This window comes from Talaromyces atroroseus (genome assembly GCF_001907595.1).
Source record: "Talaromyces atroroseus strain IBT 11181 chromosome Unknown scaffold_1, whole genome shotgun sequence".
Classification (NCBI taxonomy): domain Eukaryota; kingdom Fungi; phylum Ascomycota; class Eurotiomycetes; order Eurotiales; family Trichocomaceae; genus Talaromyces; species Talaromyces atroroseus.
In genome coordinates this window covers 2,108,541-2,126,004 of record NW_017971433.1, presented here as the reverse complement: position 1 = coordinate 2,126,004, position 17,464 = coordinate 2,108,541, and the positions used below count along the sequence as shown (strand labels likewise).

The 17,464-nt window shown below is 48.7% G+C and overlaps 7 protein-coding genes across 7 annotated transcripts, besides 1 other annotated feature; 2 read left to right on the top strand and 5 right to left on the bottom strand.

The window, feature by feature from the left end:
* Nucleotides 1-95: 95 nt before the first annotated feature.
* On the bottom strand, nucleotides 96-2,296 carry UA08_01817 (hypothetical protein; the record flags this gene model as incomplete). The annotated part of the gene is made up of 2 exons (XM_020261522.1): nucleotides 96-1,901; nucleotides 2,015-2,296. 2 exons carry the CDS (start codon nucleotides 2,294-2,296, stop codon nucleotides 96-98), a joined length of 2,088 nt encoding a protein of 695 aa, XP_020122966.1.
* A 2,855-nt stretch (nucleotides 2,297-5,151) lies between these two features.
* Nucleotides 5,152-7,173, top strand: UA08_01816 (hypothetical protein; the record flags this gene model as incomplete). Its single annotated transcript, XM_020261521.1, has 1 exon — nucleotides 5,152-7,173. The coding sequence occupies one exon, from the start codon at nucleotides 5,152-5,154 to the stop codon at nucleotides 7,171-7,173; it is 2,022 nt and encodes a 673-aa protein (XP_020122967.1).
* Nucleotides 7,174-7,308: 135 nt separating this feature from the next.
* On the bottom strand, nucleotides 7,309-8,606 carry UA08_01815 (hypothetical protein; the record flags this gene model as incomplete). Its single annotated transcript, XM_020261520.1, has 2 exons — nucleotides 7,309-8,268; nucleotides 8,346-8,606. The coding sequence occupies 2 exons, from the start codon at nucleotides 8,604-8,606 to the stop codon at nucleotides 7,309-7,311; spliced, it is 1,221 nt and encodes a 406-aa protein (XP_020122964.1).
* Nucleotides 8,607-10,889: 2,283 nt separating this feature from the next.
* On the top strand, nucleotides 10,890-13,171 carry UA08_01814 (hypothetical protein; the record flags this gene model as incomplete). The annotated part of the gene is made up of 2 exons (XM_020261519.1): nucleotides 10,890-11,361; nucleotides 11,418-13,171. 2 exons carry the CDS (start codon nucleotides 10,890-10,892, stop codon nucleotides 13,169-13,171), a joined length of 2,226 nt encoding a protein of 741 aa, XP_020122965.1.
* A 201-nt stretch (nucleotides 13,172-13,372) lies between these two features.
* On the bottom strand, nucleotides 13,373-14,485 carry UA08_01813 (hypothetical protein; the record flags this gene model as incomplete). The annotated part of the gene is made up of 1 exon (XM_020261518.1): nucleotides 13,373-14,485. The coding sequence occupies one exon, from the start codon at nucleotides 14,483-14,485 to the stop codon at nucleotides 13,373-13,375; it is 1,113 nt and encodes a 370-aa protein (XP_020122970.1).
* A 757-nt stretch (nucleotides 14,486-15,242) lies between these two features.
* UA08_01812 (hypothetical protein) lies at nucleotides 15,243-15,821 on the bottom strand (the record flags this gene model as incomplete). The annotated part of the gene is made up of 1 exon (XM_020261517.1): nucleotides 15,243-15,821. The coding sequence occupies one exon, from the start codon at nucleotides 15,819-15,821 to the stop codon at nucleotides 15,243-15,245; it is 579 nt and encodes a 192-aa protein (XP_020122971.1).
* A 286-nt stretch (nucleotides 15,822-16,107) lies between these two features.
* Nucleotides 16,108-16,365: a repeat region (Identified by RepeatMasker using a combination of RepBase library and repeat library created with RepeatScout).
* Nucleotides 16,366-16,427: 62 nt separating this feature from the next.
* On the bottom strand, nucleotides 16,428-17,063 carry UA08_01811 (hypothetical protein; the record flags this gene model as incomplete). The annotated part of the gene is made up of 2 exons (XM_020261516.1): nucleotides 16,428-16,995; nucleotides 17,050-17,063. 2 exons carry the CDS (start codon nucleotides 17,061-17,063, stop codon nucleotides 16,428-16,430), a joined length of 582 nt encoding a protein of 193 aa, XP_020122968.1.
* Nucleotides 17,064-17,464: the final 401 nt, after the last annotated feature.

The window sequence follows — 17,464 nt, the reverse complement described above, 5'->3', positions numbered from 1 at the left end:
WAWAMRARAAAAARMMAAAAAAAAAAAAAAAAAAAAAAAAAAAAAAAAAAAAAAAAAAAAAAARAAAAAARAAAAAGAAAAGAAAAAATTACAACTTATACAACGGTCTGCACGAGATACGGATCTTCCACGATCAAGGGCTGCGAGTTCAGATAGTAATGATGATCCATCGATGGCCCGGGCATCAGGTTCATCATTGGATCAGACTCAGAACTCATCGCATACTCGTGACCCATGGCCATAGAAGGATCCCACTCGAGCAATGTCGCATCAAATTCGGTAGACATGTCGGGTTGTTGCAAGTCTGCTGCCGTAGTAACAGCACCTACACCAGCCTGGCCCGCAGCAGAGTTAGCAAGGACATCAGAAGAAGCGGCAGCAAGGTCGGCTGGGGATACATCATCCTCCCGGAGAAATGGAGCATTTTCGAGCACCACTTCCTCCTTCTGCTCCATCCAATGTTTCAAAACATCCATGGGAGGGTGATTACCACCGCCCTTGCCACCACGCTTCTCGCTGTCCTTGCCACGACCGCCACGGCCACGCTGGCAAGGGTTGAAATGCGTTCGTCGCAAGTGTGCCGCCGCATTGTAGTTGGCCCCATATCGCTTGCCATTTCGACACGCCTTGCAGTTGGCAAGAAATGTCTTGTCCGGGGAGATATCGACACACACCCAGACTTTGCGTACCACCGAATGGACGCGCTCGATATGGCGCCGCAATTCATGTTCTCCATGAAAGCCTTCCGGCTGGTCACTACAGAGATGGCAATACGTCTTGGGCCGTGGCGGCCGCTGAAAAGATGCTTTGGGAATGGCAGCAACCTCTTTGGAAGTGCCATCTTCAGATGAGATGCGAATCATCCGATGTTGGTCTTTCGACTTTCCCGTCAGTGGGCTGCTTTTGTTAGAAGACGGCACCTTTGGTGCAAGAAGCCGAGTACTCTGAACCATTTGTTCAGATGTACGGCGTGCAGCCTTAGACTGCGGTGTCATAGACACACCCGAGGCATTGCTCTCGGTAGAAAAAGAAGCCTTCATCTCCACGGATGCAGATGAAGGTGCCAACGAAGCAGACGACGACAAAAAGGATACAGGATTTGGTGCAGACGAAGACAATATGAGAGAAGGATCAGATGAAGCAATTGGAACATGATTCATGTTACCAATTGGAGAAATAGAAGCAGAAGAAGAAGAATGAAAACCTACGTCCGAAGTGGACTGTAGGGCAAGAAAATCAGAAGGAAAAGGAATGTCTGGTACATGTTCTAGATTCGGTCCTGAGGACTCGAATCGGAACATGTCCAGACCTCCAGCAATAGAATCTGTCGTAGTACTACGGCTCATCTCAGTGGCTTGCATAGTCGCGACCGTCAATTGGTCGGACATGGCTGGCACCTTGGCCACCCCTGAAAAATGAGGTTGCTGCATTTGAGCGTGTTGAAACGGTTGCTGCTGCTGCATATCGATACTGCCTTGTGATGACACGGCCATATCAATGTCAGGAGAAATGGGCAGAGCAAAGGTTGGGGTACCTTGACCAGAAACTTCTTCCAAACACTGCTCCGTGTACTCCGAAGGCGAATATTCGTGCACGTTTAAGTTGGTGTTGTGCCTGTACATGGCAGATTCGGCCGACAGTCTCCGCGTCTCCTGAGTGGCCGGCCTTTGTTGTTTGGTGGACGAAATTTGGTGACTCTGCGAGCGTGCCATGCTGACGGTACGAGGAGGCGGTCCGTTGGTTTTGTGGTTGGCGGGGATATTTATTACAGTCCTAGTGCTCTTCGTTGTCGTGGATGGCCGTCGGCTTGGGACGCTTGAAGAAACTGCGACTGGGGACGTATTCATAGACGTGGATGTGCCAGGGCGATGTACTTTGGCGGCACCAGTCGGATCCGCATTCTGCCAATTGTCAACCTAGGGAAAGCCTTGGATAGGAAAGCGATGCATGGGGAGAGGCAGGGAAACGCAAGCATGGAAAAGCACTCGCACGGATGGAGTGTACGGAGACATACGGTTGCACGTCGCTTCGCAGAGGAAGGAACTTCAGAGACAGTCCGTGGTGCACCTTGTCGAGTCCGTTTACCCAAAGTGTCCGGGGGTGATCCAGTTGTAAGCTGTGCTGAGAAGTCTTTGGAAGACGAAGCACTTTCGTTTGTGATAAACTGACTGAGTCGCTGTGTCCAAAGCCGATTTCGTTCCGACTCCGAGAGGTGTTGATGTTGGTTCCAAAAGACATCCCGATAGCCAGAGACGGCTCTGGTGAAGAGGTCGTCATGAGCGGCAGCGACAGCCATGATGAAAAGGAATCTCTGTTGATTTCCCCGATATATATAGATGCTGGGATCAGTGACAGATAAGAAGGGGGAAGAATTGTTCAATATGATGCGGGCAATTCAAGACGCTGAGAATCCCCTATTAGTATGCAACAATCTTTCGCCGGTGTTTCCGAAGTAGCTCACGTAGATAGATGATGGTTGGGGAAAAAATAGGCAGGAGAGGTTGTCGCTGCTCAGGGTTTCGAATAATATATGCAACGAAAGAGACTCCGCAGTGTGTACGGAGAAGACGTGTTATAGATCTCGCAGGGGCATAGACGAAGACGGAGAAGAGAAGAAGAACGAGATGGGAGCAGGGAACAAAAAGGGTGTCAATGGGGCAGGCAGGCTGTCCAAGCTCGATTGGGGCAAGACTGGAGGGTCTCAGGTTCTAGACGCTCAGGAGGACGACGCGGCGGAGCACAGAGTCGAATCAGCGGACGAGAGAGTCAGGGACAGTGGGACTGAGGGACAGACGAGAAGACGGACACGAAGAGGGAGAGAGAGGAGGGAGAGGGAGAGGAGAGAGAGAGAGAGAGAGAGGGTGTGCAGCGCAAAAGTGAGGCAGCGACACGGAAGGCACTCGCTGACCGCCGGACCAGCAGGAACGAAGGAAGGCCCGCGCTAAGACGGGCTAGCCGTAATTACCGTAATCGCTAGCCCGGCTCGTGCTACCTGTACCGCTGGGCAATACGGCCGCCGTACAGCCGTTTTCTGCTTATCTTCTTACTTCTTCCTCCTTGGACAGAGGCTAAGTCGTTGCGCTCTACGACGACGGTAATGTTACGAACATGCTGCGGCTTTTCAGTGCTATATATCTGGATAATGCTACCTAGGTACGTTCGGAGGAAGGTGACAGCTCAGAGATCGGGGTATATTTTACCTGTACAGAGCCATTGTCTGGTGGTAACTATCATTACCCATGTACTAATCATGGGGATTCCGGTTCGACGTCATATTTCCCAAGTCCGAACAGCGAATGCTAAATATTCGATAGTAAACACTGACTGTGCCTTATTAGTCCTGCTGGCGGTCCCAAAGTAGGTACGGAGAACAGACCTGCAATCGGTCAAGAGTCAAGACACCAATGACTTGATCAAATAGCATGTTTCGGCCGGAAAAGGTACCCAATCGTGAGACGCCTGGTCATCCAACCATTCCCTAGCCGATGGAGACATCGAATCATGGGACGATCCTGGCAGCGCGCCCAACTCAGCGATTCGCTGTCAACCCGCTGGGGCCGTCAGTGGTCGCGTTCTAGATTTCTAGATCGCCGTTCATGGACGAAGTTTGTGGTTGTGCCACTCTCGCTCTCGGTCGTTGCAGTTCAGCCACGCAGCATGACTTGTATTTGATGTCAAAGACTTGGATCGTAAAGGACATGATAACTTTAACCCCGAGATTATAATAGAAATCTAGCTGTTCACACTTCCGATCCAGACGGGCTACGGTTTACTGTTTGCTGTGAATACAATACAATCTGAGATGGGCGGTGGATCGGATCGTGGTTCCCGGCTCCGGCCCGTTGCGAGCCATCGCCAGCAGCCAATGAAGCTCTCCCATCCACGGTTTACGAGCGTCATCTGATTCAGTATGCAACACTGCGAAATCATTTAATATATTATTAGCCAACTTTGCTACCTGAAAAGCGTTATTTTAATCTAATTCTCACCCTGGCCCGATCAAGATACTATCTAGTTAACGCAGATGAAATCGGGGAAATGACGAATAGCCTTTTTTCATTTTCGAACAGCCCCTGCCCTTACTAACCTTGCCTAATCAAATTCCCTCATGTCAGATGACGATGATTTGGTGACGCACAAGAGCCCTCAACCGGGTTAGTGTGTTGGAACTTGACCGGAATGTAGAAGGAGACCCTGAGAGAAACCTTGGGTTTATGTCGCCACCGCATTACTTAGTTAATAACTAAGATTACAGAGTGCAGGGCGGAAATGTCTCCAACGACGATACTTTTCTCACAGCGGGAGGTGAGATGGTTTTCCTATGCTTTGTTTTAGATGATTGATATACAGCCAGCATATGCCGCCCAAGCCGCGAGGAAAATCGCTCATAACAATGCTCCTAGATACAGTCACGTTGCCGGATGGATTTCCACAAAAATCAGGAACAAACTGTGGTTGGGTAGCAAGCAAGAACGCTAAATGGATGATGATGCAGCGCTCTTGCAGCCTACGGATGCCTACAAAACAAGGCCCCAGTTGGTTAGTTAGGCAACAAGGCCGCAAGCCGCAAGCCTAAGGCCGCAAGGCAAAAACGGGAACAGCCTTGTTTGTTTCTAAGTGCCCCAACATTCCAATCTCACATGCCTGTGATGTCCTCCAGATTGTATGTTTCACTGATCGCAAGTAGAAAATACTGCACTGGTAATTAGCAACGGATCTCATCTTTCCATTTCCCCGTTTCGCCCGACATTTGCTGCTGCTAGCACTCTTTGTAAGCCAGGTGTGTTTGTATATGTAGGACCCATAACCCCCCCCCCCGACTTCGTTGAACTGCCGAGTGAAATACTGTACAGGCCTGAGGGCTACTCTGTAGTCTATTTCGAGAAAATTTCAAGACGATGAAGGCATTCCGACAGAGCGACAGAGTGGGTCAATATTTGCGCCCTTATCTAGACAAGTCACGGGATATCAACTCAAAGCGTCAACTCTAAATAGTTTCTTCCTCTGCTTATGGTTAATCGATAATCTTGCGTATGCCACTCCGTACAAACGAGGTTATTGTATAAGCAAGGCCACGGCTTTAATGGACAGGCAGTCAGATGGGTAGAACACAGCTCAGCCGTGCCACTGGATGACTCGCTTGGAGCAACAATGGAAAGTAACCACGATCCATTCATCTTTGCAACAGAAATGCAAGATGAAACGGACACACTCGAGGCAATACATTGCAACATAATGCCTGCAGACGGCATTTTGCAATCGGACTTTTGCGAGCCTTTGCTCTATGATGACCACCTCGTTCAGGATGCCGCGAATGACTGGTCAAATTTGCAGTCGACATTGATCGACACGTCGCCCTCTAGTAGATGTAGCAACTCGCACGAAGAAATGACCTCTATCTTCGAGCAGTCATATTGGTCACAGCCACAGCTTAGTGGTATAACCCCGGCGAGCGGCAGCGGTGGTGGTGGTATCAGTGACGAGCTGTTTGATACGATGTCTTTCTCAGCCCCTGATGCTATAGCCATTACAAATGACAAGCTCCATGAGTACGGAGATATGTCAGGATGCAGCCCTGAACTGGCAGTGAGAATGACAAAGCAGAGTCTCCGCGCTCTCAAAGACTGGAAAATCCAGCACGGCGAGACCATCAAACCAACAAGGCATGATATAAGTCAACTGCAAAAGCAAACAGGGCTATCGCCTGAGCAGATCCGGAACTGGTTCTCACACTCAAAAAGGCGCAATGAAGCCTTTGGTGGTGGAGGTGCTGCTAGTCATCGAGCAGGAGGAATGTTGAGTGCCTTGTCGCTCGAGTTGTCAGCCGCATCCACAGTCGAGAATATACCGGCAAGGCCACCTACACCAACGGTCAGAGACATCCTCTACACACCCGCTACTCCGCTCGAAGACATGTGTCCAATGGAGAGATGGGAGAATTCGCCGCCGGAGCATGAAGCAGCGCTCGTTAGCGACATCGCAAAAGCACTATCACACTCTGATACTCAGTATTACAACGCTTCATGTACAAGCACACGATCTGCCTCTCGCGGAGACTCCGTTTCTACGGGCTCATCTATCCAAGATCGCCATCCTGATCCATCAGATTCATCTATTGACTCTGACATCTTTGACTCAGCAGCATGGTCAGAGCATTCCGGCCAGTCAACACATTCCGGCAGATCAAGTACTACCGAATACCGACGACGAGCGCGCAAACGACGCACCAACCCATTACTGCGTGGCTCAAATATCCTTCGCGGCGACATTCCAAAGACCTTCCAATGCACATTCTGCACCGATAGCTTCAAGACAAAGTACGACTGGTCTCGGCACGAGAAATCACTTCATCTCGCGCTGGAGTCATGGACCTGCTCACCATTTGGAAGCATAATCCAAGAGCCAGAGGACGGCTCTCAACCGAAATGTGCATACTGCAACGCCCCAAGCCCGACAGAAGACCATCTACGCACCCACCGATACCTGGCCTGCGACGACCGGCCACTTTCTGAGCGAACATACTACCGCAAAGACCATTTACGCCAGCACCTCCGATTAGTGCACGGATGCCGATTCACCCCCAGCATGAGCAAATGGAAACGCACACCGGAATACGTCCGCTCCCGCTGTGGCTTCTGTGACCAGCAACTCACAACCTGGCAAGGCCGCATCGACCACCTAGCCAGCCATTTCCGCGCGGGCCACACCATGGCCAATTGGTCTGGAGGTTGGGGATTTGAGCCGCACATCTCCCGACTTATTGAGAACAGCATGCCGCCGTTCTTAATCCACCATGAGCGGAGCACCGTCTCCCCGTTTAGCGGGTCGATATCGATATCGATACCGTCCGCCAGAAAGCAGGATAGTCATCAGGAAAGGACGTCGTCGATGTCAACGGGGTCAGAGAAGATATATTCCAGCCAGTACACCTATCCTGCCACACAGGCGCTTTCCTGCTTTGACTCCTTCGAAGCACAGCTGGTTACTTACATTAATGCAACGCTTGCAGAGGAAGGTAGGCTACCAAGCGATACGGAGATACAAGATCAAGCGCGCCGCTTTGTGTATGACGGGGATGATCCGTGGCATCAGACCATTGCTGAGAATGCTATGTGGCTGGAGGATTTTAAGGAGCGATATGCATTTGTAGCCCCGGTGAAGACATGTGTATAGGAAGAAAGATACGCTAGATAATGAAGAATAAACATAAATAGTACGTACATGTAACAAATAGGTATCAAGTTTGTAATTTTTTTTTTTCTTTCTTTTTGGATTTTTCTGATTTCTAGGTACATGAATATATCAACGTCATGAATATTTTTCATTGGCATACCGTTCTCTGGCAGCGTGTCTCGCAGCGCTAATCTTCAGATAATTATACGCAACCACACTGGCCAATATAGCCAACACACCGCATATATTGATTGGAGTCAACTGGTCGCCAAAGACCATGCCGGCCACACCAATAATAACCACCTCCTTCAGGATGCCGCACACGCTCAGCGTCACCACCGACGAGCGCTGCAGGAGCGCAAACTGAGACAGCACCATACAAAACGCCAGACAGCCCGGCAGGAGCAGCAGCGCAATTGCGGTCTTTGCACCGCAGGCATTGGAAAGCGCGTATAACGCTTCGAGGATCTCGGCTGGATCCTCGATGAAGAGGGAAAGTGAGATGAGAGTTATGAATACAACGGGGCTTAGGTAGAAGAGCATGGAGATTGGATTGGATGTGGCCGGGTGCTTGAGGATGAGCAGTTGCGACAATGCCCATCGGAACCCGGAGAAGAATGCTGAGCTGGTGACGAGCGTGAAGCCGGCCACGCTAAAGGTTACTTCGCCTAGAGCCATCATGACTTCACCTACGGTCATGACGGCGATGATGAGGACCAGCCTCGCGGAGGGCCTTTCTAGTCCGAAGAGAAAGGCGAAGAGTAGAATGAAGACCAGCACGGATGACTTGCAGGCCGTGATGAAGGTGAGCGACGAGAATCGAAGAGACATGTTCCCCAGTCCCATGTCCAATGCGGTCGCGGCACCTGTCGGGATGAGGTGTATGATATAAAAGCGTGTCATGCTCATTCCGGTCTTGGGATCGACACCGGGCAGGACGGAAGACGGCGGCAGTGTCAGTCGCTGGGGTCGAAGAGAAGGAATGAGATAGAGGAAGAGAGAGGCGAGGGCGAATTGCACGGCCTGATGAAGACTGGTCATGAAGATAGGGAAGGGGAAAGAGATGATCTCTCCGGAGAACATGTATTTGTTGTACTGTATAGACCCGTCTTGTCAGATTTGTGTGTATGTCGCGGGGGGCGGCGCAAGAGTATTGAAGATAAAGAACTTACTATAGAAATGGCCAAAGAGAATGAATGCCACAGCACTGCAAGCAGAGCGATAGCCAGCGCATTGTGAACGAAATCCAGATCTTGCACGGTTTCTCCAAATGTCCGTTTAGTAGACGAGACAAAGACGTGCAGCGAAGACGAGCGTCGATGCGACCTCGACAAGGATTTCTTCGACAAAAGGCCGATTTCTTCTGCAGCAGCAAAGCTGGCATCGTCGTCGGACGACGAGTCGAACAGGCTGGCCTCCTGCTTGTCCGCCATGATGAAAGGAAAGACGTGGGCGAGGGCGGGCAAGGCGAGGTTACTGTTAAATCGCGGTGTGCAGCGAGTCGCGCTCGGCCATGGAAGGAATGTTTTATAGTGTCTGGAGAGTCGAATGTCATACGAATGAATGGAAGTCGGAGACAAAATAAGACAGCTCAAATATGACCAGGAATTCCGGCCATTCCCTCCAGGGCTCCAAGTGCTACTCCTCACGTCGGCTAAGCTTTTTGTCAAGGCCCAAGGCCACCCTTCATAGGGTTAGAATGCTACTTATTAATAGGCTTATTCGTCCGTCTAACACTAGGTTAGCCCATTCTCCGGCGCTTTCCGACTTGTCAGACAACTTAGAATGGGTCTGGATCAGCTCCAGGCAGGCGGATTCCTGTTAGACTGGTGGTGAGAGTTGTGGCTCAGCGGATATAGTACGTGCCGATTGCGTTGGGCTTGGGCTCGGGCTCGCTGCCTACCTAAGGCGCATAATTTTATTCAGATGATTTCAGATGCACTCACGCTGACCCCAAGGCAGAGTCCAATCAAGGGCGCGAGGGACGACCTATGAATCATGCCTGATTTCCAGCCCGGCGAATTGAACCAGGCAGCCTGGGGTGCGATGGAGCCGCTAAAACAGGCCAGCGTCTCGCTAAGAAATAGGTCGGCGGCTGCTCACGGATCTGGTAACTTGCTAGTTAGTACTATGTAAATACGGAGTAGTCAGAGCTTATTTGGTTCTTGCTAATCAATTAGGCTGCCTAACTGGCCTCGGTAGTTAGCATTATGCAACGACTTGGTGTTCTTATTCCCAAGTTCCGGTAGTGATTAGTTGAGTGATACACGGAACTTGGGAACAAGAACAAGTGAAAGGCGGTGTGTTTAGCAGTAAGCAGCTGTAGTACTACAATGGCTACATTTGGTACAATATTGGATTTTCGTTTACTGTATGGATCCGTGGTTGTGCTGGCAGTGGAGAAGGCCCAGAAGCCTCTACCCTGTTTTCCACCGCATATATTTTATCGGTCTATGACTCTATCGAATATAGATCCCCGACTATTGAAGGCAAAAAATGCATCACAGGGCGCGTCATAGCGAAATCACTAGCAGAACGACCCTTGCGTTCTGTGCGCCACTAACATGACTGGAGAATATGTGACGGTTTGGTCTGCCTCGGTCTCATTACCGAGTCATGATGATATAAAACAGTCAAACAGTCAACAGTCAACAGTCAACAGTCAAGCGTCGAGTCACTAAACATCGTATGTTGCATAATCATCTGCAAAAAAAAAAAGGGGCTTTCCGGTCACAAGGTGGGCATTGACCGCCACTTGCGCCTTGGAATCTGCGTCAATTTCTGAATTTTCCTGTGGAATTTTCGAAATCACGTGTAACGCTGGATTCTTGCTTCCCCGCATTTTGGCATCGACTTGCTTGACGATCAGCTAACTACGCACATCCCCGATTAGGTCACGGGTGAAGTCGAGCTAGCCATTAGGTTAGGTAGTGGTAGTAGTACTTGAATTCTCGGCTTTTGCTGTTCTCGAGGTCTTCTGTTAGCTCGGCATCGGGAGAGAGAGATGTATATATATATTACGGATACTTAGGTACCTATGTAGTTTAAATGATGATTGAAAGTCCAGAGCATCTGATGTCTTAATGAATAGTAGGTAATGGATGACAGAAATTAAGAGGGAAATGCACTTGAAAGTCTTCGCTTTTTAGCATAATTCAACAATTTGTCGTTGGTATTCGAATTGAACAGGACATGCTCGTAACTCTCTAGGATGATAGATAAACGTGGCAGGTCTGTTCTACCTTTCTGGTACATAGGTATGTAAATCAACGTCAAGCATAGTTAATAGCACATGGCTTTAAGCTTCCAAGCTCCTTATATCAGGATATATTACTAAACTTGCTCTGTAATATAGCCGGCAAACCTACTCGGATCCCAGAACGAGCACTCGGCTATACGAACTTTTTGACTGATAAGCCATGTGCTGAACTGTGCTGCGCCATCCTGACCAAGCTGCGCCGCGGAAAGAAGCAACAGAAGAACAAGCCTCATTCACGATAGACATACCCATAGTTCATTGCATGCGGCTCAAAGTTTTCCTGATACGGAAATAATAGCCGAATCGGGGAGCACCGCCGCCACAAGTCTAAAGCCCTAACGGCAGTCACTCTTTGACGCCTTGCACTGCTTAGACAGCTATATGCATAGATAAAGGCTGGCATGTCTGCTGTTTGAGCAGTAAATCAATCTCAACCATCGCTTCCTCGTCCGCAACAATGGAAAAACAATATACTGCCCCAGTCTCACCGGTTATAGAAGAAGATGACATGAATCACCAAGAAAACGGCTCCTCATCAGATTCCGAATCACTCCCCGGCAATTCAGGTCAAGTCTATGATGCGCCCAGCACCGTTACATCGATAGAATGTATTGCTCATCTTAAGTTTCTCGCTGTCCTAGCGCAGTTACAACATGCCATCAGGACCAAGGACGGGTTATTCAAAATTAACAAGCCGAAAAAGCACAGTCCCTTGCTTGAGGATGCGACAATCAAGTCTCGTGTCGAAGAGAAGAGATGGCAGGTGTATGTCTCTCGTGCTGTCGATCGTTTCACGCAGTGGTGGTTGACCCTGCCGACGTATAAGGAGCCGCCCACAGTCATGTCCTTGAAGCGGTTTGAAATGGATCCTTTAACGTTGGATCAAGATGCAAGGATTGTACTTACAAAGGATCAATTACCACCTCTAGGTAAGATGAGCATCGTCCCAACTTATTTAGTGCTTGGTTCATTAGCTTTCGCGCAGACGTCCTCATGGTTTGGCATTCGTTCATGCTCAATCCTCGCGCTTATTTGGAGGATTGCTTCAGACAGGCCAAAATGAATCTATGGGCGACTCCATTCCCATGGGATCTGGTTTCCAACTGCATTACTCTCGATCAGGACGAAAAGTATTCCTACGACCCCGGCGAAACAGCCAAAAAGATATGGCTCAGTCGCACGGACAAGAAATGGGACAACCTCGACGACTCGCTTCGACATACAGTTGAATGTCTCCTGTGCCATAGCAAAACACGCGTTCTCTGGACCACGGCATCTATCAACATGTTCGATCCCACAGTGTTAGAGCGTTATGGGGTACCGGGTGGCTTCGATTATGCCCAGGGCTACGCAGACAAGTCATTCAACATCGTATGCTCTGGCTGCGAGGAGACTCTAGATCATGACTATTTGCCCGTGCTAAAGTTTAGGAATGACAATATAGCCTTGATCGAAAGACAGCTACCTCTCCCTGGAACAGTTTACAACCCCGACGGAGTGGTCAAGAACAGGAAGAAATGGAGAGCAAGATGGGCCCAACTAACACCCAATTATTATTTTTTGGCTATTGGAAAGGATTTTATCAAATACCTGGACAAACATGGGACAAAATGTCGCTCTATTCGCAAACTGGCAGATGGCATCCACACAAATCTATATCGGCGGAACATGAAGATCAAGGTTCTCGACATGGACTCGGAATTGGCCAATAGCGACATGTTTCAGACAGAAAAGGGAAGGGGAAGAGGCACTTTACGGCGTATGATGTCTCGATATTGGGGCGGCAATTCGTCTATCTTTGCTATGGATCTCGTCGGGGCTGTCATTAGGCAGGGAACTTTTGTGCAAAAGATGCATAAGTTGAACTGGCTTCATTCATATCCAATGAGTGATCTGCCTCAGCTTATGGAGAGGTTTATGGCAAAGTACAATGTTTTCTGGAAAATTATTGTCGATAATCCCTCGCAGATGGTCGTACCTACGCTGGACGTGGATCTGGTCTGGCATACGCACCAGCTGGCTCCGAAAAGATATTATACTCATTCTATCGAAACAACGAAGCACAAAAAGCCAATACGCTTCATTGATCACAATGATAAGATTGATGAAGGACGGCTATCGGATTCCTTTACATGGACAGTTAAGCAATACCGCAAGGCTACGGGGGGCCAAGTCTATAGCGAGTGTCTCTGTTGGTACTGCCAGGTTACGCGCGGAGAAGGTATTCTCGAGAAACTATCATTGGCGCCCCAGGTCAGTAAGCAACTGGAAAAGTTGCGGATAGAAAAGAATGGCACGCTGGAAGAGACAACAGCGGCGCATATCTCTGCCCACAATGCAGTCAGAGCACAAGGACCAGTGTTCCGCAATCGTCGAAAAGAACTAGAGAAAATCATCAAGCAACACGAAAAGCAAGAACATGGAACCGGTGGACAGTATAGAAAGGCAAAGAAAAACCAAGCACAACGCCAAACACTCTTCGAAGTCTTCGAGAAAGACTTCCCGCTGCACCAAGACGCATATATTTATAACCCTAGTTGCATGAGCATGGACAAGGACGCGGTAGGTAACTGTATAGCAGGCGCTTGCAGTCCTTCAATGGCCGCTGGTAGCTGTGGAGGGTCTACATTTAACTCGTCCTGCGCGTCAACGGCCAGGTCTCATGGCACTGGATTTAGGTACATTGAATACAAAGGAGCTGGAGGCGCAGGCGGAGTAGGATGCGGTGGAGGCTGTTGACTTGCATGCTATTGAGTCTTTTCTTGCTGTCTACCTAGGTAGTCTAGATTGCCTTGGTAGTTGGGGCTTATCCAGGCAGGTCTAACACTATCATAATTCTATTTGTGCACGAGATCTTCGACCTTATAGGATTACTCAAATAACTATATTGAAATGCGCTTGATACCCACCTAGCCAGGGGAATGTGAAGACAAATAATATCTAAAGTATCACAACTACTTTCTTCATAGAGACTCCCTTCCTATTCAAATCCATCGCCTCTTGAATGTGTTCCAAACCCTTTCCTGCTATATAGGGCTCCGGAGCAGCAACAAACCTGCCATCGCCCAACGCCTGTGGGAGAAAATCCTCGTAAATGGCTTTTCCGACTTCATTAGCCATATTGTCACTTCCCCATATGAATTTTGCATGCACCTGCTTCAACTTGCCCTTGGTTTTGAGCGACATCGCCGACACGCCCATTCGAAGGCCGAACGCTGGCCAGTCCAGTATACCCTGTGGAAATCCGCTCGCGGGCAAGTCGACGCTCGCCTGAGCAACAAATTTTCTCCCCCGGCACCGTGCGAGAACATCGATGCAGTAGCCCAAAGATCCCTGGCCAATGGCAAATGCACCGACTGCGACACGATTCTTAAAAGTAGTCACGATGTCTTCGATGACAGTAGGGCTCTTGTAATCGAATGCCGCCACGGCGCCTAGTCTTTTGAGGGACTCATGATTACGCGGTGAAGCAGTCGTGACTACTTCATATCCAGCTGCAGTGGCCAGCTGAATTGCGTTGCAGCCGACGCTTGTCGAGCCACCCCAAACGAGGAGGGTCTCTTGCTTGTCGCGAGTCGGAGGTTGCTCAGTCGGATGTCGTAGGGCGAGATAGTCCTTCATGAAAAGGCCACAGGAAGCGGTTGATAAGCCAAGCGGAAGCACACAAGCCGCTTCGTATGAGAGATTGTCTGGGATGGGAGAGGCCAGGTTCGTTCGGATGACAGTGTACTCCTGGAATGCGCCCTCGGACGACTTGTTGCTCCGCTGGTCCATGCCGACAGCATGCCCGAGAACGCGGTCGCCCACTTTGAACCGTGTTACTCCAGGGCCAATCTCGACTACTTCCCCGGCTAGATCGCTGCCCATGACGAAAGGGTACTTGATCCACGGGGCGAACAGGTTGCCCGAACCTTGCTTGAACCAGTCCAGGGGATTGATAGCAACGGCGGCAGTTTTGACCACAATTTCGTTCTCCCCGGGTCTGGTGTACTCCACCGAAGCAATTTCAAGCCGACCTTTCTTGAAGGGGATCAAGGCTGCTTGGTGAGGCATGTTTGCTCTCTAGCGCTTGAGATGTTTATTGAAGAGATCGGTGTCGTTGAACGAGAATACCAAAGAATAGTGTACTTCCTCAAGACCGAGACTGACAAGACATTGCCGAGACATTGTAGCGAGGCATGAGAACTATTTATGCGGTGCGAAGCCAGGCAGGTATTTAATGCCTGGGTACCAGTCGTAGAAAACCTAATGTAGACGGCGTAACTTGATGCCGAGTATAGATGAAGCTGGATTTTGCTCGACAGAGCTTGATACATGGCGTCATAGGATAAGGGAAGCTTTCGCCATAAAAACCAAGCGAATTCAAGGATTATGACCGATGAACTGTGTACTTACGAGCGTATAGCGAGCGTATAGCGTACATCTATCTACTTGCGGCAGTTTACTAGATAGCGTTTAATCGGCAGGACATGCGGATCGGCCAATGACCGCAACAATGGAGATGCTTACGGCCTAAATCTTGCAAGTAAGTTGAATAGTCCAATATTAAGGATTGAATGGTTCGCTTCTAGCTGGTGTCCATACGCCATGGCTAAAAGCCACCTTCAATGCTAAACGGCCTGCAGATCGGCGCTACTAAGATTGGCTCCTTTAGATGTCAGAAAACCTTGAATTCTCTATCGAGGAGAGAGAAATGAAATAAACGAGCAGGCCCAGGTACACGTAGACTAGCTCTGACCTAGTGATTGTGCTGTGTTCAACTCAACCCCTGAATCCAGCGCAACATATCCTGTTTGTGTGTCCAGTGGAATCACTTCAACTTGGCGTAAAACCGGATTGGTTTTTCTATCTTGTCTTTATCATTTCTGCTCGGATTAGGATGGAAATAAACTGGACTCTTCGCGCTCGCTTTCAGCTTCGCATAAACAAAAACCGAGTCACTCCGACTAAAAGGGAACGGGATCGTCTCCCTGTATTGAAGGTCTTTCTTTGATTTACCGCTTAAATAGAAGTTGACGGACCGAGACTCGTACTTGTTTCCGTTGAGAATGTATGTGAGCTCAAATGTCTCTCCTCCTGCCCATCCCAGCTTCTTTCTGGTTTTGCGATCTTCTAGATGAGCGGTGATTACGACTGTGTAATCTCGGGCGCCATCGGATTTCGGATTTTCTGGTGAATGGTGTTTGTCAGGGCCAGGCCGATCAGTGGTAATCTTGACTTTGAAGTCTCGTGTGGCAGTAGGGTCTTCGGGTTTGGGACGGGCTCGCCCTTCAGTTAAGGTTCCATGCCCAGTGGCAGTAATGTGGTATTTAGGGTCAATAGATGCTTCTTTATCAAGCTGGGCAATGACCCGTTGGATGTGTGACTGGCTCACTTCTGCAAGTGACATTTTGTGCTCCAGACCAAAAGATTCTTATCGTTCACAGAAGAGTATATGTTGTGAGCAAGAGAGAATGTGGATACAGAATTCGTCCTCCAGGATATTTGAGTTGATTTCAAAAACAAAGGTTGAAAGAGATAAACCCAGAGTGCAGCCTCAAAATTCAATCCTTTATTTTCTATTGTTTTTTTTTTTTTTTTGAGTCAGAACAAGTCATCGTCAATACCAGTCATTAATGAGTAACATTTACAGTCATTCAACTTGTTGCAAGCCTGTCCAAATCTAGCATCCTTGACATTCCGAACCGGGAGATGTATGAGATGCAACAAAAGGCATTATATGCGTACAAAGGCCGTTGGAATGTTCCAACAGTAAAATGTGTTTTGAGATACGTTTCATTGGAGTCTCAGGAATGTAGTAAAAGATTGGATTGCAAGCATAAATAGGAATAAGAAGGAGCTAGTAGTCTAGTCATGATCATTCCTGGTGATCACTTAATCAGAATTGTCATTTTCTCCTACTCCTATCCGCTTAGACGTAGTTCAGATGTTCAACGTTCAACAAAACTCAGTGTATAGTCATCGACAATAGTAGTAAAAATGGGGAAGAGATGAACTATAACCCGTCGAGACCGTCCATGAGTAAGCTGTCGAGATGATGCCTAGCCAATATCTCGCAGTCTCTGTTCCACGCCTCGTCCTTGTAAACATGCCTCGACTTCGGAACACAATCTTCATCCTCTCCAAAAGCCCTAATGCGAATGTGCATGTTTCGAAACCCCAGCACCACACCACGTATATCATAAACCGGCATCGGACCGTTTGAACCGATTTCGACGAGCATTGTTTCTACTCCCTGAAAACGCATCGGGATATCGACCTCCGCCGTCAAAGTCCTTGAACCGGTATCTGACCTGGGCTGAAATGGCAGTATCCACTCCATGGCAGAGTCCGGGTCAGCTTCTCGCTTGATTGTCAGCTTGAATTCATGGCTACATCTCCATCGTAAGAATTGAAGGCCTGATACTAGTAGTCGGTCGTCCCACAGAAAGAGGTTTATTGACATGGTTCGAAGGATCGCTTCAGTTGGACGCGGATCTCCCTTGATGTAGGTTTCGTAAGTCACAACGAATTCAACCTCACCCCGGAGCTTGATAATTTCCTCCTCGATATCAGGAATCTTCCTAGTACTCGGTGTCAATGAGACGAGGCAGACCTGGAGTTTCTGTTTGCCTTACCCATCATTAGACATGTTTCTATACCCCACCGACATTAATTAAGATACAAATGTAGGGGAAATAAAATCCTTTCTCAGAGGGAGTCTTAAGAGCATATTCCTGGCCTGCGAGGCTAATAACAAAGTGGAATCATGAGCACCAAGGTATCGAGGGAAAGTACTTCCCAGAACAGACGATGGAGCACCGATGTACTCGAAATAAGGCCATGGAGGGCCTGACAAATGTTCCACGAAAGACACTTTGCACAATGGTACACTGCCAATGGCGCCTTCCATAGTATTCGGAAAGGTCAAGTTGCACCAACCTGGAACATTTTAGTCATGGTATGGCTTATTTCAGACTCGATCTCGATAAATTAACTGGACACTTTATTTGATGTATTTCTGACCTGTGAATATGCGAGAAATATTGATCT